This window comes from Solanum stenotomum, chromosome 7 (assembly GCF_019186545.1).
Source record: "Solanum stenotomum isolate F172 chromosome 7, ASM1918654v1, whole genome shotgun sequence".
In the NCBI taxonomy this organism is placed as follows: domain Eukaryota; kingdom Viridiplantae; phylum Streptophyta; class Magnoliopsida; order Solanales; family Solanaceae; genus Solanum; species Solanum stenotomum.
The window spans coordinates 58,761,275-58,784,770 of NC_064288.1; the positions used below are offsets into that span (position 1 = coordinate 58,761,275).

General features: G+C 35.7%; 1 protein-coding gene across 1 annotated transcript; it reads right to left on the minus strand.

Moving 5' to 3' along the window:
- Window positions 1–767: 767 nt before the first annotated feature.
- Window positions 768–21,798, minus strand: LOC125870747 (putative ion channel POLLUX-like 2). Its single transcript, XM_049551250.1, has 24 exons — window positions 21,592–21,798; window positions 20,121–20,197; window positions 19,789–19,907; window positions 18,461–18,747; window positions 17,896–17,967; window positions 16,091–16,175; window positions 15,876–15,974; window positions 15,651–15,805; window positions 15,467–15,571; window positions 14,284–14,370; window positions 13,268–13,352; window positions 13,040–13,187; window positions 12,317–12,393; window positions 12,150–12,230; window positions 11,049–11,240; window positions 10,854–10,967; window positions 8,047–8,139; window positions 7,824–7,950; window positions 7,679–7,755; window positions 3,757–3,804; window positions 3,572–3,641; window positions 3,402–3,475; window positions 1,333–1,443; window positions 768–1,260 (listed from the first exon to the last, which is right to left on the minus strand). Exons 1-24 carry the CDS (start codon window positions 21,660–21,662, stop codon window positions 1,171–1,173), a joined length of 2,544 nt encoding a protein of 847 aa, XP_049407207.1. The 5' UTR covers window positions 21,663–21,798; the 3' UTR covers window positions 768–1,170.
- Between the last annotated feature and the right edge of the window lie 1,698 nt (window positions 21,799–23,496).

Genomic DNA, 23,496 nt, shown 5'->3' on the forward strand with positions numbered 1-23,496 from the left:
GGATTTTTTCTCAGTTTTTAGTTGTATATGCACATAAATTAGTTTCGTATATGAACCACCGGTTCAAAACATTTCATGAAATTACGGTCTACAAAGATAAATGTGTGATATATTGCTTATCGAGGGGGAGTTTCAATTGAATTGAGTTTTTTTTTTGGTTTTCCACCTGGTGTCCGGTATCCACATTGGAGTCCGACTAAATCCGGATTCGCGCTGGGAAGTCCCACATTGGGTTCAATTGAATTGACTTATGAACTCTATTGGCGTAAGTCGTAATTGTGATATCCCAGCTGAGGATAAGAAGTCCTACATCGACAAAAAGCACGAGAAATATTAGATTTATAAATAAGCACACCTAACAAACTAGTGACTCATTGTAAATCCAAGCGAACCTAAATCCAAAGCAGATAATATCACTAATGGATGAGGCATTAAACTAACCTTCATTTATAGTGGCCAAGCCGACGGAAGAGGTAGGGATCGAAGAACGAGTCAAGTCGTAAACATGACGTTAACCATTAAAATCGTACGTACGATCGAAACGAGATCATGGAGGTGCGGAAGTTACAACCATAAATGATTTGGCGCAGTGGAGTGATATTTATATTTTTATTTTTACCTAATAGAGAAGAGTAGTTCTGAGTGTTACTTGCTTTAAGTGTTTTATGGACATAAACCATAATGTAATACTATTTCATAACATATTAGTAAATTATTATACATTGGGAAATTTATTTATATTTGACACACAGAGTACAAGTTATCAAGAATGAGTCTTTCTTTGTACACTGAATATATATAATATATCATTTCTCTGTATCAAACACTTGCAAGATTTGGCTTGAACTTGAAACTCTTTGTAAAACCTCCTTTTGAGTTGATGGTTCAACTAACAAATGTGTTCTCATTTCCCTCTTAACCAGTGGTGGAAGAAAAAGAAAAGAAAAAAAAAAAAACTATAGTTCAATCCAACGACTATTTTTTCTTTGCTTTATTTGTAACTTTGATGTATTTACAGTAACTTGCATCTCCTTATCATGTTTGCTCCTTGTTCTTTCTTCATCAGTTGTAAGAAGCCGAGAACTGAGACTGGCGATCCAACTTGGCATTCGTCGTAGTTGGTGTAATAAGAAGTAAGGTGCTACTTGTGTTATTTTGCTTGAACTGTGATCAAGGGTTATTTTCAAGTTCTGATATCACTATCAGCCTATCGCCATGTTCAAGAGAAAGGGGTTCTGATTTTGGGATTGGGTTGATGACCTGCAATGGGTGAGGCATTAGGTTGAGCTCTGATGTCCGTTCTATTTACAGAAGCACATCGAGATTCTATACCTTCTTGTTGTTCTTCACATATCCGATAGCAACTTCTCTTCGTAAATGTGCTCTTTCAGAAAGTTCAGCAAATGAAGGTTTCTCACCTTCCTTCATGTAAAGCCCAATGTCCTGTAAGTGGAGGATGAAAAGAAAGTTACAACCAAGTCAAGAGCTCTAACAGTTTCTGTTTCATGTCACCATTTAATCTATGAGACTATGACAAACTCATGCTGTGTGGAACTGAGGATATTAAAAATGTAAGTAACGTCTCTTTCTACGATCACTTGTAGCGTCCTTTAAAGGTCTTAGAAGGAGAATGATTCTCAAAGACATTCTTGTAACACCATTAGGAAGATGAAAGAAAGGGGAAAGGAAGTCAAAAAGTTATTTCTGGCCGCTAAGGTAGTAGAGAAGGAGAGGATCGACTGTCTCTTGCTTAACTTCATCAGTAAGGCATTTCTTGCTAGATTGGTAAGGTGTTTTATTTGTCTGTTTGCAACATCCGAAAAGAAATTCAACACTCTTCCACCTTGGAGCAAGCATCGTAAATTCGTAATTGTAGTGCTATAGAACAATCCATAGGAAGTGGAACAACCTCTACGTATTGCCCATTCACCATCATTGGCGAGTCTGGTAAAACAAATAGGCACTATTCTTTCATCACTCTCAAGGAAAAAATAGTACATATGTTCAGTTGATGTTCTAAGGAATACACACATCATTCATGTCCAAAGGTCAAAAGAGAGAAATGTTCATACATAAGCGAAAACTATATTTTTACATTGGCTATATTTTATCCTGTCTTAGGACAAGGAAAAATTGGACCTAATGTAAGCTTTACTGACATGACTAGATCTTATTCCAAACTACTTGATGTTGCCTCAATAAACTTTTTTCTTCTATTGTATTCGAAGTCTGCATGGAATGTAAGATGTTGTCGGTTTTAAAAGATGACTTCCCTCCATGTGATTTTAAATTTATCTCGTTCGCTTTTAACACTTGCAATGATCATGATTCACAGCAATCGAAGGGCAGGACATGGCTAAACTATCTTAATCTTATATCAGTGCACATCCATATTAAGATTCATATTTCTGTGGCAATCATCTTGTGAATATGTAACCTTACAGACCCAACATTTACTCTCATATAACATTGCTGGTTATACAACAATACACTACTTGTATTTCACTTTGGCAGGTGTCCTTTTGCTCAACACTCCCGTAGCATTTCTCCATTTCTACTATTCTATTCAAATTATATCTTTTACATTTTCATCTAACATATCTTTCTCGGGAAACATTGAGCCTTCATAATTGAATTGTCTACATTAAGCACCACAATCCCATCTAATCTCTCATCAGATTTACTCTTCTTAATGCTAACTCCCAGAGCAGTCTATTTTACTTCTATTTATCATAAAACTCTCACTCTCTAGAATGATTGTTCATAAGTCAAGCTTTTAGTTGACTTCATGTTGGTTTCATCAATCGACACAATATCCAATGCATATAGCATACACAATAGGACCTACACATGGGTATTATTAAATATCTCATCTATAACTAGGGTAAACAAGTACGCGCTAATGCAAAAACTCCTTTATATTACCGATTACTGTTCTCACACTTGTCACAACTCGTTCTGTCGTTCATACATTTATATATCAAATATTCACATCTTTTGGCAAATGAAGCATAGATCAATTAAATAACCAACAAGCATGCCTGTTAAGTGCACCATTGACACAAGCACGAGTTGGTTTACATGCACCATTACAGGAAAGTGGAAACACATGCCAATTCCTTCATGAACTAGATCAGACGCAGAGAGGTGAAGCTTATATAAAGGTTTAATTTATTTTTTTTGATGACAAGGGAAACCCACAGCCGCTACCCTTTTGGGTGTGCACAAGGTAAAATCCCCGCTCCTATGCAATAGCTCGCAAACCACGTAGGAGAGGTAACCCAAGCTTACATAAAGGTTTAATACATGAGGTTCAAGATAATTAACAATAATCTTATTTTAGAAGCCAACTTTCTTTGTCCATTTTCACACCTGCTATATTTAAAAAGGCAAATTATTACCTTAACGTATATTTCATCTCCATCGACATTCAAAATATCTTTCCAAACCTCATTCAATTCACTATTTTCTGCAACTGTGACAAAAACAAAACAAAAAAACACAATTCAGGAATCACTTCAAACCTCACTGAGAAAAATCCATTTGGCCTTTGTAAGGAAATATTTGAAACCTTGAGCAGTCACAAGACTCATTACTTCCTCTGAAGCAATGTAAGTGAGGGAAGGCCTGATTCTTGTAATCTGGAGAGCAGAACATAAACACATGCCATCAAAACTCCACAGCTCGAGAAAAACAAAGACATGACTTACACAATCATTTAAATTAACCAAGAAAGTCTTTGTTAGAAACAAATACCTGTTTACCCAATTTGGAATCCACAATCTCTGCAACAAGATTTTGTACCTGCAATTTGATCATTGATTCCGCAAAGCAGAATATCGAACCAATCAGTAGAGTTATTGACAATCAGTAGGGTATTTGATTGTTCATTACTTGCTCTTGTCTACTGGTAAAGTACTCAGATTCTTCATTTTGTGTGAACAATTGGTTTCTTAGTTGATAAAATCATTTTTTAGAATTTGTTCATCAGTGTTCGTGGGGTCACGTACATGCTTCTGGTTATATTTTCTGTTGATAAGTTCTTGTGCTGCTAAAATATTTGGAGAGAATGACTGAAATTGTGGCTCCTATGTCTTCGGATAAAAGAACTTTGGTTTCGGCGGAAGCGTTTGCAAAATTCTCACAATATCAAAAATTACAAAAAGAATCTATTTCAGTTACTACCCTTGTTGAGTCAGGAAAAACATGTCTTATATCCTCTTCGAATAAATGGGTGATCGATTCAGGTGCCACAAATCACATGACAGGTAATCCTAATATATATTCTAGCTTTCGATCACACAGAGCACTCTCTCCTGTGACAGTTGCTAATGGTTCAATCTGTAATATTATAGGATCTGAGACTGTAAAACCAACTTCTTCCATTACCTTGTCATCTGTATTAGGTCTACCAAAGTTAGCCTTTAATTTGATGTCTGTTAGTAAGCTTACCAGAGACCTAAACTGTTATATCTCTTTCTTTCCCGATCATTGTTTGTTTCGTGATCTAAGGACAAATAAAGTTATTGGTAAAGGACAAGTATCCAATAGTCTCTACATTCTAGATGAATATTGGGAGCCTCGATTTGCTGCCTACTCTTGTGTCATGTCTCCATTTGAGGCACATTGTCGATTAGGACATCCTTCTTTGCCTATGTTGAAGAAGCTTTGTCCTCAGTTTCAGAATATTCCTTCACTAGATTGTGAGTCGTGTCAATTTGCCAAACACCATCGTAGCTCAACAAAACCAAGGGTTAATAAGCGGGTGGAGTCCATTTTTGAGTTAGTTCATTCAGATGTTTGGGGACCATGTCCTGTTGTTTCCAAAACCGGACATAAGTATTTTGTCACATTTGTGGATGATTTCTCTCGAATGACTTGGATTTATTTTATGAAGAGTCGTTCTGAAGTGTTTACTCACTTTTGTGCTTTTTGTGCTGAAGTCAAAACTCAGTTCAATACTTCAGTGCGTATTCTAAGGAGTGATAATGCTAAAGAGTATATATCGGAATTGTTTCAGTCCTACATGAGACAACATGGTATTCTCCATCAAACTTCATGTGTTGATACACCCTCTCAAAATGGAGTTGCTGAGAGAAAGAATAGGCACCTACTTGAGACAGCTCGAGCACTTTTGTTCCAAATGAAGGTTCCTAAACAATTTTGGGCTGATGCAGTCTCTACAGCTTGTTTTTTGATTAATCGCATGCCATCGACTGTTCTTGTTGGTAATGTGCCTTACAATGTTCTTTTTCCAAACAAGTCACTATTTCCGGTGGAGCCTAAGGTATTTGGAAGCACGTGTTATGTTCGAGATGTTCGGCCATCTGTTACCAAGTTGGACCCTAAGGCATTGAAGTGTGTTTTCTTGGGTTATTCACGCCTTCAGAAGGGGTATCGATGTTATTCTGCAGAGCTTGGTAAATACTTGGTGTCAAATGATGTGGTATTTTCAGAGACTACACCATTCTTCTATGCACCTCCCATTTCTAGAACTCAAGAGGAGGAAGATGAGTGGTTAGTCTATCAGGTTACTCGTGTTGTGAAAGAACAATCAAATAATGATCTTCAATCTCCTAGCTCCCCTATTGAGCACCAATTGACTATTGGACCTATAACTTCTGCTCCAGCAAGACCACCAATTGTTCAAGTTTATTCAAGGAGACGAGAGATCGATGATACATGTTCTGCACCGATTCCTCTGTTATCAAATCTTTCTTCACCCGATACTTCAGAGAATTTGGATCTCCCTATTGCTCTTCGCAAAGGTAAAAGGACTTGTCAATCCACATATCCCATTGTTAATTTTGTTTCCTATGACCGTTTATCCTCTATGTCAAGGTCTTTGGTTGCTTCTTTAGACTCCATCTCTATACCCAAAACAGTGAAGGAAGCTTTGAACCATCCTGGATGGTATGATGCGATGCTTGAGGAAATACATGCCTTAGAGGAAAATCACACGTGGGATTTGGTGGATTTACCTAGCACGAAGAAACCAGTGGGATGTAAGTGGGTGTTCACAATTAAAGTTAATCCAGATGGTTCTGTGGCAAGACTTAAGGCTAGGCTTGTGGCTAAAGGGTATGCTCAAACTTATGGAGTGGATTATTCAGACACTTTCTCTCCGGTTGCGAAACTTACTTCTGTCCGCTTGTTCATTTCTCTAGCTGCTTCTGAGAATTGGCCTTTACATCAGTTGGATATCAAAAATGCATTCCTTCATGGTGATCTTCAAGAGGAAGTATATATGGAGCAACCACCTGGTTTTGTTGCTCAGGGGGAGTATGGGAGAGTCTGTTATTTGAAGAAGTCCTTGTATGGCTTGAAACAGAGTCCCCGAGCTTGGTTTGGGAAGTTCAGTGAGGTAGTCCTGGAGTTTGGGATGAAAATGAGCAAATGTGATCACTCAGTCTTCTACCGACAATCAACAGTTGGCACTATCCTGCTGGTTGTGTATGTTGATGACATTGTCATCACAGGAAGTGATTATGCAGGGATCTCTTCCCTCAAATCCTTCCTGCATACTAGGTTTCATACGAAAGACTTGGGTCAGTTGAAGTACTTTTTGGGTATAGAGGTAAATAGAAACAAAAAGGGAATTCTTTTGTCTCAGAGAAAGTATATTCTTGATCTTCTTGCAGACACTGGAAAGTTGGCAGCTAAACCTTGCAGTACTCCAATGGTTCCCAATGTGCAGCTTATGAAAGATGATAGCGACCCCTTTGATGATCCTGAGAGATACAGGAGGTTAGTTGGAAAGTTAAACTACCTTGTTGTGACTCGTCCAGACATTGCTTTTGCAGTAAGTGTTGTTAGCCAGTTCATGTCCTCACCTACAGTCAAACACTGGGCAGCTTTGGAACAGATTTTATGTTACTTGAAAGGAGCCCCGGGTCTTGGGATATTATATAGCAATCACGGTCATACTCGTGTTGAGTGTTTTGCAGATGCTGACTATGCTGGATCCAAAATTGATAGGAGATCGACTACAGGCTATTGTGTCTTTGTTGGAGGGAACCTAGTGTCATGGAGGAGTAAGAAGCAAAGTGTTGTATCTCGATCCAGTGCAGAATCTGAGTATAGAGCTATGTCACAGTCTACATGTGAGATTATGTGGATATATCATCTTCTAACTGAAATTGGGTTGGAATATCATACACCAGCAAAACTTTGGTGTGATAATCAAGCTGCCTTGCATATTGCCTCAAATCCGGTGTATCATGAAAGAACTAAACACATTGAGGTTGACTGTCATTTTATTCGTGAGAAGATTCAGGAAAACTTGATTTCCACCGGCTACGTGAAAACAGGAGAGCAAGTAGCTGATTTGCTCACAAAGGCGTTGAATGGAACTCGAGTTGATTATCTTTGTAACAAGCTGGGCATGATCAACATATATGCTCCAGCTTGAGGGGGAGTGTTATGAATGTATATAGACTTAATCCTAGTAACATACATAGCTATATATAGGCAGCAGATTTATAGGGATCACTGCAGATCTGTAGGAATCACTCTTTATTTCTTTCCTTAGTTAACACCTTATGTATTGTATTTATTCACTGTTCACCTACTGGAATAAGAAAAAACCTTCCATTCAATTACAATACCAAAGAACTATATAAAGAACAATGAAGTAGGAAATTAGATTTGTGAAGGCAGACATATTTTGAACAAATACCTTCACGCCAAGCTTGTTGCAGATGTTTTCAGCAAGGAGGAGAGAATATACAGATTGCTTGTCTGCCTTCGATGCATCTGGAGAAATGAGATACAAATTTAAACATGCATCTATATCCCATATAAGATAACACCATTTTTGCTACCTCCAAGTAACCATTCTCTATCAGATATTACGACAATGGAGAATGGAAGTTCTTCGCGTTGTTTAAATGATTTTTGAATGTTTGCAATGGTGTCCGTCAGCATGTCATAGTCCATTGGGCTTCCAATCTGTAAAATATTATGAATATGGACAGATTAAGATGGACAGTTCCAAATCTAATCCAGGTAATCAACATAAGATAATGAGTCAGAATTCAGAAATACCCTATGAGAGACTCGAACATTTTTTAGCTTTCCCTGGCCAGCAAGTCGGCTAGCCGTATGTCTATCATCCATTGGGACATCTGATAACACCTCCTACAAGTTATGGGATGCAAAACAAAAGGATACATAAGAAGACTTAGTCTAGTAATAAGCAATTCTACAGTCACTCAGTCATAAATTGTAAAGATATGGTGATAAATTCAGATGCTAATCTATAACTGCTCTGTGTTTTAGAAGTAAGACATTTTCTTAAGACTGGTAACATGTTAGTATATTCAAAAAACACTAAGGCAGTGCAAAGCCATATTTACAAAGAATCCAAAAGCCCTGCTATGCACAAAATAAAATTTACATAGAACCTATCAATGAGATTCTAGTTGTGGAAAGTTTCTGGATGGAGTTTGCTCTTTAGTTATAGACTAGATAGTGTAACAGAGTAACTCCTTTTATTCCCAGTAATTTTTGTCAGCATCTTCTTGACACCTTTTAATGGAACTCTACTCACTTCATCAAAAAAAAAAAATAATAAGAAGGGTGTGTTGAGAATGTACAACAACAACAACATACCCAGTGAAATCCCACAAGGTGGGGTTTGGGGAGGGTAGAGTGTACGCAGACCTTACCACTACCTCGTGGAGGTAGAGAGGCTGTTTGGTGTGTTGAGAATGTAATTAAGTAAATAAAAAGTGTGCTCTCTAGCTATTTAAGCTTTAAGATTAGATGGCCGCACACTTCAACAACTATAACAATTTCATTTTTCTAAGGATTCTAGGGTAGGATGTCTACATCATACCCCTTAGGGTGCGGTCCCCTTCCCCTTCCCCTACTAATGCGAGATGCTTTGTGCACCATGCTACCCTGCCCTAAGGATTATCATTCTGATATTACCGTCAAAAATAGCTTATACAACTAAAGTTATCAGAATTTTTCATCCAGCCACCTAAACTAAGCTCTTGCCTATTGAACACCTGACCATTGCTCAAACTGCATCATTAGACAGGTTGCTGAAACAGTCAAGAAAATAAAGTGTGAAGTTCACACACTAGAAACATGGCAAAGAACCTAATGAGAAAAGACATGTGGCTCTTCATCCCAAATAATTTAAGAAAAGGAAGAGAGGTTTTTTCTTCTCTACTCTCCCCTTCCAACTCACTCTCTTCAGCTCCATTGATTTCTCCCTACAATGCCATTGATTCCATGGCCCAAACTCCCCAATTTCTTCTCCCCTTCCAACCCTCTCTCCCTTCGCTGGTATATTTTTGCATAATCTTCACACTCTTTGGTGTCTATCCAGAAAATTCCTTTCCTCTCTCCTTATTCTAGAAATCATTGCTTTTTTTTCAACCATGGTGGAAGAAGAGGTCGCCCCTCATCAGCTCTATACCCAAGTCCAAAGCTTCCCACTTCAATATCTCCAACCAAGATGAAGTAAAGTCTCTTTCGACGAGGCCGAATCAACTTTTCATTCACCAGCCAACATCCTGATCAACTCTGCCAGTGTGCTTGATAGGAAATACCCCTTCATCCTAAACAAAACTAGAGAGACTTTCCACAGACATTCGAAGTAAAGTGGATGGTGGGTTCATATGCTGCAAAGAAGGTGCTAACAGAATTTATTGTGGCGGAAGCTGTCCATTCTCCAGAGAAAACTTGGACAGTAGAACTAATAGTTGGATATAGAATTCAAGGATGGCAGATTGTTGGAGAGCTTAGAGAGAGGGATCCATGGGTCGATGAGGTGTTGGGTCACTGTTTACATATTTGTTTCCCAAGAGAAGCTAGAGGAGAAGAAAGCTGGTGGCAGCAAGGTCGTTTGTGGTCTGTAATGGTAGTGGTGAGGTGTTGGTTTTTGTTTCATGGGACAACAGGTGGCTGTGGTGGTTTGTTGGTGGAGATTTAAGGAGAAAACTGTTGGAGGATGGGTCTTGCTTTGAGATGAGAGATGAGAAAAGAATTAGATGAGGAGGAAAATAATCCACGGCAGCTCATTTTCAATGCATTCACGTGCTTAATGTATGTGATATCCATACTATGTACCATGTTAGCCACATGCATCTAATAGGCATGTTTGAGCATAGATCAAGTGTTCAACAGGTTGTAGGCTTAGTTCAGGTGGCTATGTGAAAAATTTGGACAGATTTAAGTATGTATTAGGACTTTGATACTCTTAAAAGTACTTAACGGACAAGAATATTCTACATTTTGCCAATTCTCTTTATTTTGAAGAGACATTTCACTATCAGCCAAAGATCCACATGAATAAATTAATAGCATCTTTTCATCAGGAAGAAATCAAATCAACTATTTTCAATGAACTAGAAACTTTTAAGAACAATATTTCACACTTAAAATCAATTGGAAGGTAGCATAATCTGTTAACATTAGATAACCTTAAATGAAAGAAACCTCCTCTGGATTATCTTCCTGAAATGTGATCCATAAATCACCTCTCTTCATACTACGGCAGTGTTGTCAAATAATTCATGTAAAAAGCGATATGGTGTAGAAGGGCTGACAGAATCATGTTGTTTTTTGTGTCAATCCCTTGTGTCTACTTGGAAAGGAAAAAAATCCAAAGCAACCCACAACTTTAGAATCAAGCGTTTCAGTTGCATTTTACATTGTACCCTTTTTGAGTTTGACAACTTGATTTTTCCTTGTCATGAATCTCAGAAATACTGACAGATGTCATGCTGAATCAAGAAAAATGTGTTACCCCATGACAAATTGAGAAGTTAAACATCCAATTATCTCCGCCTATAGTGTAGAGGTTAGAGATGGAGGTCTTCCAGAAGAGTATGACTTACCAGTGTGCTGCCAGGTCCCAGATAATTATCATATTCTTCAATCATTTCCACAATATCAGCCCGCCATCCCAGCATTAATATGCATTCTTTAGGTCCCGGACACCAATCAGATGCCTGAATTTAGATACTTACAGAGTTAGCTAAAATACTCAGCAACAAAGGTGGCAGGTGCAAAGCATTTCTAATATGTTATACCTTAGACCCTGATTTTGTTCGTTTCACTATATTCTCAAGACGTGCTTTGGTTATCTCCAACGTATTACTTCTGAATTGTCCATTCTTTTCTACAGTGTGAGAATCATTTATGGCATTGTCACTTTGATCAGAAATATTTGAGTATGCCAGCTGCGGCCTTTTTTTACCATGAACAGGTCCAATAAACAAAACCTGTATGATTCAAAGTGAAAGAATCAGCATGCAAGTAAACAAAATTAGGGGACTATAGCAAAAAAATATTTGAACTTCGTACATTTTTCAGAACTTTCTGATGAGAACATACACAACATTGTATGATCGAGTCAATTATAAAACAAAGTGCGGTACATAAAATTCCTGCTCTCGGCGCTAAAATGGTGACACTGCAACTACTATCATATGCTCAACTCTCTGATCTCCACACCGTAACCGAAAGATAGTAATCATTGGAGCCAGAAAGGAGGGGTGGATGTCCCATGGAATGATCTAGTGCTGTAACACTGTTTACCCCTTATAAATGTTTTTGATCCTTTACCTAAAACTGATGATTTCATTAAGACCGAAGTAAAAGGTATAACAAGCCACTGATTATTATTATTCTCTCATTCATACATGATCTAGGATAGATGAAGAGGTCCACAGGAAGACCAAACGCAAGGCATTATTGGCAGAAACGAATCCACTTCACATTCAAACTGATAAATCATCAAAAGCTTAAAACTGTAGAAATATATTCACTTCAATGGCAATAATGAAAGCAATAAATACCTGTCTAAGGATTCATCTCACCTAGTTCCATCACCTAGTTAATATTCCTTTCTTCTACTTGAGAATAATGTACGATGGCTTATAATAGATGTACAGTTTACAAATCAATATAAGCATACAATATCTTTAAAGGACTGATGCAGAATAATTAGATCAGTATAAAAGCAGTGTACTGTGTGTATCACTATACTTTCACAAACTAGGTCCCCCAAAGGAAGCGAGTGTATAAATTTTCGTTTCTCCACAGTGATGGTCCAAGTTAATTTAACATCTACAGCTGGATTATTTTATTCATATGGGTGACACAACTGCAATATTTAATGTTGAACATACTTTATCAGTTTCTTCCAAAACTTCTTCATCCCTTGGATGGAAATTTATCTTCCCTTGTCGGTAGAGACCGCAAACAACAGCCTGAAAGAAAAGCAGAATTGAATGACTTCAAGATCTACAAATTTAATGAAATCAATAGTTAAAACCATTCTAGTCAAATAGACTACCTCTTGGAAGCCACGTCTTAATTGCTTATATTTTAATCCCGCCAGGTGAGAGAAACTGCAAAGATTGAATACGTTCTCTGCCAGATGAAACCATGCTCTTCTTAGAAAAAAGTGTCCAATCATGAAACAAATTTATGTACAGTTGTAATAATTTCACTGTCAGGATATTGCAAGATGTATGACATAATTTTATGCAAAAAAGCAACATAATATATGAAGCAAAAACTTCAACGACCAGACACTTCAGACTTGAAATGTTATCCCACAATTAAGGACAGAACAGAGTTCCGGTTCACTGAGAACTTTGAGAAACTTAAGAAGACATTAGTGCTTTGAATTAAGCGCAGAATGTCCAAAGTTCAAGGTTGTGGACCACAGAATTCAAAATGTCTGAAAGAACTTAGCTCTTTACCAGACAGAACAAAAGACGCTATCAAACTGAAGTTGATTTTAGCACAAATGGCTACAGGTAGATGAAGTAAAAGAAGCTACCTAGCCATCATAACCTAACAAGCTGCATGATATTTTACTCAGGTTTACCACTCCACCAGTGGATGATCCACTTTTCGACAAAAATTAAATGCATTTAAGACCGCTATCAGAATGCAGCACTTAAAACAATGGAAGACAATGAGATACCTGCCAAATCTTCCTTTTCAGATTATGCATTCAATAAAATAACTCATGAAACAAAAATGATTTAACTGAGAAACAGGATATTACTTCGATAATTGAGCAAGTGTTTGTATATTTTAATGAGTCCCTTTTGGCGAGAACATTGAACAAACAACTTTGATGCGACATTCTGAACAGGTTCCACTCTCAATCCTGAAATTGACTTTAACAGTTCACATGTGTTGGAGCTCGAAACCTGAAAGAATTCTGGGAAGGAGTCAGTAACTTATAAATGATGATTCAAAACGTTTAAAGTACTCTTCCAGAGAAACATACCTCAACTATGGTGGGGACAGAGATCATTTCTGGAAGGGGTTGAAGGGCTAGTACTGAGAGAAATACATCTGTGTCGACCTCATACCTAATTAAATCAAGAACGTCGTAAATAAGCAACTAAGAAGAAAAATTCAAATTGAACATAAACTGCCATTAATTTAAAATTAGGGAAGTGTAGACATCAAAAGACTCGGGGAACCGTGCATGAAACTACTCCCAATAACCAGAGACCCAATCACATACATGTCCCCTGGCGTCAGGGGATAAGGCCTTTCATAAGGTCTAGACTTAAGCACTGAAGTTGCAGATAACATATTGAGTTTCTGTGGCATAGTTTAGTGTGTTGTATTATTTCCACATATTCTGTCTATGGCTTACAAGTTACAAGGACTCCTTTTCAGAGATCATTTTCAGAATCATATTGCATAGTGATTCAATCAATATAGAACATAACTGACAACAACTAACCACGCTGAAACTTTAAGCTGTAAGTAAAACTTTTTTGAAAACACGAGAATTATTTAAATTACATACAGTAAATGCTTCAGTGACCTTATAATCCAATTATAACATATAATTTAGGATAAAAGAATATGATTAACCTCTTCAAGTGATTATTATACTTTACCCAGCTGCTAATGTTGTAAATCACTCTTCATTATTTTAAATATTGACGAATTTGATACTAAGTTTGTTTGTTATTTTCCAAATATTGAACCAAATCTAGGAAAAACTATCAAAACTCAAGAATATAATTTCCTGAAGTCCATGATGTCGATAGAATTTTTTAAGTTGGGGAGAGTGGTGCTTCCATGTCTATGTGAGGATAAATTAATCATAGAAGTGATAGTATGTGAGGATAAATTAATCATAGAAGTGATAGTAGTATTTAGAAAGCTCAACTAGAAACTGTCTTCTATCCCTTTGACCACTTACCATTTGAAGAGAACTAAAGAACAAGAAAATTGCTAGAGAAAACAGTTTGTAATGTGCCCAAGGTAAAACAAATCACCTACCTATTTCCCTTCGCTGGAAGTATAACAATGGCACGTGCCTTATTGGCTGCCGCTCTTTCAAATGATTTTGTCATACTTAAACTGCAACTGTTAGAGAAAATGTATGACATATTAGATTAAAGGTAACTGAAATTATAGCAACTTCAACTTGATCATACAATAGCTCAGGAAATATGGACAGACTAAGGCCTAAGAATCCGAGGCCTAAGTCGACTTATGTGATCTTGCACAGCACAACAAAACCCTCTTGGAAATCCAAACTACGATCACTTGATGTTTTGACCATTAGCAACATATACAAGTTAGAGGAATTTTAACTGCCTCCCCCTCTTCAAAGTGAGGGAGATAGATGCATACAACATGCTCTGGAGTAAGACTGGACCAGCATCCGCTATGGAAATATGTATCTCAGCCACCCATATCAGGCTTGAATTTGATAATTAACAGGACTAGAGTAATAAAACATGATATTGTTCAATGCTAATCATGAAATCAAGTTTTGGGAGTATTGACTGCTTTTTATGAAAAAGTCAATCTTATTCATTGGAAGTGGGAAAAAAACAGTTAAGCTTTTGGATGAGATGTAGGATAATATTCAATAAGGTTTCAAAATATTCAAAGAACCTCAATTAAGTAGCCACCCATAATCAAATACAGTGATTTGCTTAGCTCATGGGAAAAGAACCCATATAAGAGAGAGTAACTTCAAAATCTAATAAGATTAAATAAACAAGTGGTGACCCTCTCTAAACAGTATAAGTTTTAAGAGAATGCAGCGAAATTTATAACATCATTTACAAAAGAGCGCATTTTACAAAGAGGGCACCAAGCAAAAACATGTATTCCATCTAAGCAGCTCAACAAATTGGAGATTTGGAACAGCAAATGTAGCACTTCAATTCCTTGAAAAAGTTAAGGATTTACAGCTGTAGCACATACAGCTTTGTTCAAGGAAGTATCTTCTACGATATTCCCCCTATTCTCTTTCCTACCTGGTGCTGGACATTTTTCTTATTATAGAGAACATACGCAAAGGTAATCTATATAATTAATGGAGTAGCTTTACTAGGCACAGGTGATCTATATAACTAATGAAGTTGCTTTACTAGGACTTGTTTGATCTTCTATAGAGATTCCCAGACCTCTGCAACCTTACATATTTTCTTTGTGAAGTGAGACTAACCTTTTAGTAAAGACATCAATGTGATTGAGATCTTTGGTGATGTTGTCGGATATTTTGTCCATTTGCTTTCGTGGAAGATCAGATAGCAGAAGAATTCTCTGCCGCCTGCAAACAGGTAACTCCACTTGTAATATTGGCAGCACAATGCATATTTTGTAAGGTGAACTGTAAGCAATGATATTACCTAGCAGTGGCAGTACCTAAGCGAACAGCAAATTCATGGTACTTATTTAGCTGCTTTAGTATAAAGTTCAGATGACTGTTAACTCCACAAATTATAATATGATCAGTCTCCAACACTTGCATTTGTGCCCCTTCTCTGAGTCTTTGCATATTATTCTGTCGAAGTGCTTGTCAGGGGACTGCCTGCTGATATTAAGCTTGAATGTAGCATTTTTCAAGAGCTTACCCTAAACTGCTCAGTCATGGTGCTCAATAGGCGAGAATAAAACAGTATGCCCCATATGGCAAGGATGAATCCTATTACACGTTCAACTCTTGTTCTTTGCTGCAGTCAAATGCAAGTCCTTTTAGTAATGATAATTGATATGATCTAAATATTGCTAATCAGTAAGAAGATTACATTTTATCAACAAAATCAAATGTGATAAAGATAAACCACACTTTCAGGTGAGTAGATGATGAACAGAGGCATGCCCAGGCCTCCCATAAGCAGTCCTCCAAAGAGTAAGCATTACCCCTGCGTTTTCTTCATAATGAAAAATATCCATATCAGCAAACAAACATGTGGATAGGAAAACTGCTGGAGAAGAAAATTGAAATATGAATAACTTCTCATATAAGGCTTCAACAAAATTCACTATCAGAAACAATATGAGACGCTATAATATAGTGACACACACAATGAAAGCAAGTGATAAAACTATTCGATGGATAAAAATTAAGATCATAGCCAAAAATGTTTACTTTAAATCTGAAAGCAACTAAACCACCAAATTTTGCCAAATTTCATAAAAGGGAAAGTGAAAAATTGAAGAAGATTCCTAATAAACAGCACTTTCAGCAATAGGAAAAAAAAAGGAGAAGGAAAGCAAGGAAAATAAGATCACAAGAGAAGTAGCATAACTGACAGGAGCATAGCATAACTGAAACCAAATAAACATGCAGGTTGCTTTATCATGGGTTAAAACCACGTTGGAACTTGAAATAAACTTAAGCTTGGCTTCTATGTTGCTCGGACTTAGGTACATGTATCTGATGAGGGTGCGGATCTAAAGGTCGGATTCTTCATCATATAAATTTAGTATTCAAGGTTATGGATCCGAGTAGGCGAGTACGGATACGGGTTCTGGGATACGGCCAATAAATGTATATTACAACCTATACAGTATATATCTTGATTAGTTATAAATTATTGAACAAAAACTAATAAAACTTCATTGTTTATAAAGACAAATATTTTATTCTTATCTCGCGTAATTAGAAAAGCATTCTCATACTTTATACAACGCTCTCTCTATATATATGACATAAACCCAAAAATCAAACCATATACCCAATCAATTTATACTTCTCCATCATAGAATGTGGTTAAAGTACCCAAGATAAGTTGACCAAATCTGGTATAGATCTCATATCCACACCCATGTCGTGTGGACAGGGTGCGGCAGGAATTTTGAAGAGTCCGCTGAACATAGCTAATCTTTGTACCTATGGTGCAATTAAAATCCAGATAGTATTTATTTTATTCAACAACGTAAAGAACTTTCAACTTTCTTAAAGTGGTCATTATTAGTTGATAGTAGCTAACTGAGAGTATACAGGATACGTTTCGCCCTTAGCTGATAGAATATATGGCTTGTTTTGTTAGACATGCATGTTAGCGTGTATGTATACCCTAAAACATCAATATTCTGTGATTCTTCAAGTTAAAAATGGTTGCAGCCAGCTCTGCACCTTGATTATTGCAGACCTAAAACTAACAATAGAAGTGTTTGCTCAGTAGCAGTTCACTTTTTAGCTAATGCGCTTCACCCAATTCAACATGGTATCAAAGCAAGAAGAGGTCATAGTTCAACTTTCAGTTCCATCCATCAACAAAAATATATGTGTGCTTGCCCAAGGAATCATGCCTACTTGTGCGGACCGGAAATAAATAAATAAAATATACCCTATCTACCAAATTAAACTATTAGCTGAGGTGGTTACGCAATTCAATATAGATAACTAGTTCTTCAGCAACTGAAAAACTAATGACCTCTATAATAGGTATTGCAGTAACAAAGGCAGGAGAAATTTACAATATGCTTCTGCTAAAGAATGAGCTTCAAGAAGATCTTTGGATGTTAATACAAGGGGGGATTACTCATCATTTGTAACGAGAAATCAAATCTACTTTTAGTTTTATACATTTGTATACAACATTAGAACAAATAAGTATACTAAATATCATGTCTGGAAGAGTTTACCTGAATTTATAGAACAGAAAACCACCAATCATCACAAATGAGAAGCATGATACCAAAAGCACAACAAAAAACCTGCACAAAATGGAATAGATGATTCACATCTCTCAGGAAAAAGCCAAATAAGGCCTAGTACTGTATTTTTATGAATGCGCTACAAAGAACTAACATCTGCACTTATATTTTCCTATCTCTTCATACATTATAATCTTAAACTAGTTACAAAGATGGTAAGCATGTACAAAGAATACAACTGGAAGTGCATTAATGCACCTGAAATGAGAGAAGATAGTAAGTTTAGATGACTGACATAAAACCCTACTAGTACAAGCCCATGAATACTTGAAAAGTTATAAGCATTATGATTCAGGTCCAGAACAAATTAAAGAAGTAACGAGTAGGAGTTTCCTGATTCAAGCCACCTATATTTAATTTCTACAAAGCAAACTTTTATTCTCTCTCTAGCATGTTCCATGATGTCATTTCTGCACCCATCACTGAGCTAAGTCATTGAGAAAGAAAAATAGAAAGGTAACATACTACAAAGGAAGTATAATTGGCTACTTACATGGCAACATTTTTCTCTAGTTGTATGTTGAACAAATATATTAACCGTGACAAACTCCATTTGATGTCTTTCAGTGAAGGAAAGGACACATCCAACTGAAGTGGTATTGGTTTATTCACGGGCTTAGAAAGACAAGCAAAAGGTAAACTTTGAGCCCCTGATGTTTGAGTCACAAAGAAGGATAACTCTCGGATCATCCCCATCTTCTTACCAATTAGATTTAGAAGTTTCAATTTATACATGAAATAAGATGCGAACAAAGCTATTACAATTTTAGCTGGGAAGTCCTGCACATGTAGACATTCTCATTAGTAAATATTTACATGATATAATTGATCTACCTTTGAGAGTTCCCAATAAAAATTTTGACATTGCAGAAATTGGTTTATAGAAGAACTGGCACAAAGTTGGTCAGAAAATTGCATCTCAACAGGATACAGAATGGAAAAATTCCTTGGTATTATGGAAGTGGAATCAGCTGAAACATTGGAAGTACAGAGGTAGTTGTATAATCCCAATGGCTCCAATATGGAGCAGAAGTTTACATTATCAAGAACCAACCTCACAACTTGATATTCAGCTTTCCCTCATCGGACTTTTAAAATATTACATTAAACAACAACTAAGCCTCAGTCCCAAACAAGTCAGGGTTGGCTAAAATATTATATTAAACAACTGAAGAATTTGTAACCTACATAAGTTTTTTCGAGACAAAGATGGCACATCTAGAAGTTAAGATTTTCCAATTACTGGGTGCAGTGTCATATTTACAGAACTAACATAGCAACCAAATAGTTACTTCATTAAAAAAATGGAGTTTTCCCTGTACTATGATGGAAGTTCTTTAAAAATCCATACAGATACTAGTTTCCTCTAGATCTCTGAAGGAGCTCAACTTCAGATTCAAGGTGAAAACTGAATCAGAGGCATATCATGAAATTCTAAGAAGGGTCCAAGGAAAATAAGTATGACTAAGGTTTTTGTGGACAACCATCAAATTCAGTTGCTTATCTCTTGATTATTGTTAAGACCAACTTCCAAAACTTAGGGGGAAATTCTATAATGCTGAGAGACGTTATTTTTCCTTCAGTAAACAATTCAGTAGCAGGAGCAAAAGCAACAAACTTGAGAGAAATATGACATGGCCCTGCGCAAACCACTGAATTCTTTTTCTTGATAAGTAGCAGAACCATTAAATTATATCATACACGGCCGAAAGTACCACGGCATTAAATCTAAAGAATAAAATATTATGTATTATAGAATCCTTAAAATATTCTGTTTTAAACTGAAACTAATGTACAGTTAGTGCCAAGAGGCATTGGAACCTGAGAAATATTCTTCAAATAAATCTTCAATGGCTGATGATTCCGATTTTCCCTGATATTCATGTTTCCTAGGGAACGTAACTGTCTGCATGTCTTCTGTTGAATGCTTGGCAGGTTTCCTAGTTGAAAAGAGTAACAACCATTACTAGGATGCAGTTCCGAAAAGGGGAGGAGGATAGGAGCTCAATGGACCACCATCCCAGTACATCAAGGTTCTTAAAGAATAAAGACATAATGATGAATTCTCAGTTTTCATGACCTTCAGCTGCATTGGAGCTTATTTTTGGCATAAATACTCATAAGCATAGAAAATAAACTATCTAGTTACTCACCTTTACTTTTGGCCAACCAGTCATTCATGTAAAAAGTAGAAGCATGGTTTCTCCGACAGGGAAAAGCCAATGCCTTCCTGGAAATTGAAACAGCTTTAGTTAAAACAATGCGCAAAAAGGATAGGTTCTATATCACGTGAATATTTTTTGGCTGTAGCTGCAAGGCTTAGCAGCCTTATGCACAAATATCTGAGTTATGCATTCACTTAAGCATTCCCCGATTTAATACAACCAGCCATAATCACATACTATTTGGGAATAAAGAGACTTTCAACAGTCATGAGACCAAGATCCAGTATTTGTAGACACCCGTAATCTGGATTATAACAGAGATAGATTGGGACATTCTGGACAATGAAAATAAAGAACAGCTTTGTTCAATTTTAAATACACAGAATATTGGGAATAAAGAGACTTCCAACAGTCAACCTTTTGCACAGAACAAATCAACTATTGCAGCTGTTTCTTCCACCTTAGAACACAGTTCATCTATTTCAAGGAATATAATCGGCGGACTATGTCTTGAGATTTGGAAGTGGTATTCTATTTTGAAGACAGCAATATATGCAACTAACTGAAATGGAGGATTGTCCAACACTAACTGCTCTGTTTACAGGAGTTGGTATAAATGCACATTGCAATATGCCTTGGCTATATCTGTGAAGATGGACGAAACTGCAGAGCCAAAGTGGTTAAGTGATGCAAGATATATGCAGGATTTCCAGTTAATCCCATACCACTACTCCTAACATTATGACTTTCTTATACCAGGACTGGAAAATCCTCTGTCTATTAGCATAACCTACCAGCCGTTAGATTAGCACTCTCTCCCCAATCAATCCGGTTGTAAGATAGCTGACTTAGTTTGATCCTATCCGAATGATGATGAATTACATCTATTTTAATATAATATTCAATTCGAAGATAAAATCTCAGATTTGCGCAAAATCCATTATCTTCATTCAATCTTTACAGTTCATTAACTTCTTTTTATTGTATGTCATCACAAGTATATGTACTATAATATATTTGATTAAAGTAGTCAACTTCAGCATATAAACTTGTGTATTTTTTTTTTACAATAAGATTTATGCAATTAGAACTTCAGAAAATACACATAGATGCAATCCAAGCTTACAATACTCAACACACCCAAGAGCACAAAACTTTCAAATGTCTAGCATTTCCATAGATTTTGCTGATTAGCCATGAAATTTGATTAGATTTTGAAAAATTATCTTCAAAACATCTTCAAATTCCCAAAAACCGGACTGCACTCAGTTTTTGAGTGAAATTTCACTTCCACTCACAAAAGTTCAAATTTTTCCAAAAATGATTGTCCACCAACAACTTCGAAAACTCAATTTTTCAAGTTTAACTTCAAAATCTATTTCAAACAGAAAAGCTTATATTCATACTAACCACACAATACAAAATTTATTCATGAGAAACATAATAGAAACAAACAAACCTCTTAGAAGGAGAAATCTGATAAATTCTTGGATTTAGTATTGGAAGTGATGGGCAATGCAATTGAAGCATTTTTCTGTAACCCCTTTTCTTCCCTCAAGATTATGTAAATACCCTTTGAAGAATTGCAGAGAAAGAAGAGATTAAATACATTGTTTTCGACGAAAAAATTTCAAGATTCTAATATAAGAAATGCACGCTACGAATATAATTATGGAATGTGAAAAAAAAGATGTTGGCAAGGTAGTAATATTTTTCTATTAATTTGAGAAATGGTTGAAAACCATGAAGGTTCGAGTACACTTCAACTAATTTCACAGTATATTATAATTTTGTCTAATATTTTTTGTTTTGCTCAGATTTAAACCTAAGATCTCATCGCAATGAAACCACACCCTTGATGCAATTTTAATGAATCACTTTGACTTTTTTCACGGCTTTTAAATTATTACTTATTTTTTATCATAATATTTGTATTTTTGATGTGGAAAAATAATTTTAAAAGAATAAACATGAGAATAAAATACTTGAAGGAATCGAACCGACAAAAAATTATTAATTTATCGATAATGGATTATTGATTTAGCAGTTTCGTTAATATTTTAATTATTTTTATTATCGAAATAATGGTTCTTAATAGTTTGAGATTTTTTCTTAGTAGGTTAACCGATAATCGGATAGTGGGGTATAAAGTCCTTGACTTAGGTCGTAGTGTCATACTTTTATTTCTGGTTGTGTCAAACTCTTAGTTATTCTACAATAGGATGGTGTTTGCTTTTGCCTAAGATGTAATCTGTCAACTCATGTACATGGTTCTTTTGATTTGTCGCATTGTTTCTAAGTGGTTTTCAATGATTGTTTTTGGGGTCAAATCTTAATGAGTACCGAATCGAAAATGATAAACAATTGATAAGTATATCTTAATTGCTTAACGATTTAGTATGTTTACAAACTGATAATCACTAAATTAAATTGAACCGACCCAGCCTAGCTTGGAATTTAGCAGTTGCTGCTCATCGATATATTTGGACTTCGAACGTGGGATTTTTTTTATGAGTATCAGAAAAGGGGGGAAAATATGAATGTGTGGTTCTTTTAATTTTATTTTTTTCTGAAAATATCAAGAAATGGGTCTTTTTTGACAACATTTAAAAAGGGATCTAAAAAGTATATTTCTTAAATTTCATATTTGTCATGATTATAAAAAATATCTAAATATTGAAAAGTTGAATTATTATAATTCAATTTTTTATTTACCACAAAACAGTATATTAATATAGTTTGAAAAAGACAAAATATATGCATTCAAACCTTACTTCTATTAATCATAAGATAGAAAATTGTTTTTAATAGATTTTCGAGTTAAGAAAAAAAATTGAATATGACAACAAAATAATAAAATATAAAGCAATTGAAACAATAGAGAGTAATATACATTGAGAAATTAAAAAAATATGTGATTACTATCTAAAATGTGACAACCTTCTGTCTAATACTTAAAGTTAAATATCAAATTTAATATATGATGTACTCATATATCTAATTGAAGCTAAAACAAATAACAATCTTATTCGTGGTATTCTAAAAATAATTTAACATAAACTTCTTAATTTACTTTCAGTGACAACGTTTACAACATCACAATTGTTTAAAGTCACAAATTTCAAAAATTATGTAATTACACAAATATTTCTTAATCTATGTCCATAATTAAATAGGATCAACAGAGAAATATATAGTTTCACTAATAAAGCAAGTGAACAATGTATGACATGAAGGCGACATTAACATATTTAATATAACATAAATAAATCTGAAAAGAATAATACATGCGCAGATTTTATCACTATTTTAAAAAGTAGATAGGTTTTTTCTAATAAACACTCGACTTGAGTATAAACGACAT

What these genes read in the sequence shown, in the direction of transcription:
- LOC125870747 (XM_049551250.1), bottom strand. Translation starts at nt 21,662, where the DNA reads ATGCTTCAATTGCATTGCCCATCACTTCCAATACTAAATCCAAGAATT. An exon ending in GAACAAAATCAGGGTCTAAG is followed by an intron (nt 10,968 to 11,048) that starts GTATAACATATT and finishes ATCTAAATTCAG; the next exon opens with GCATCTGATTGGTGTCCGGG. An exon ending in GAGATGAAATATACGTTAAG is followed by an intron (nt 1,444 to 3,401) that starts GTAATAATTTGC and finishes CTCCACTTACAG; the next exon opens with GACATTGGGCTTTACATGAA.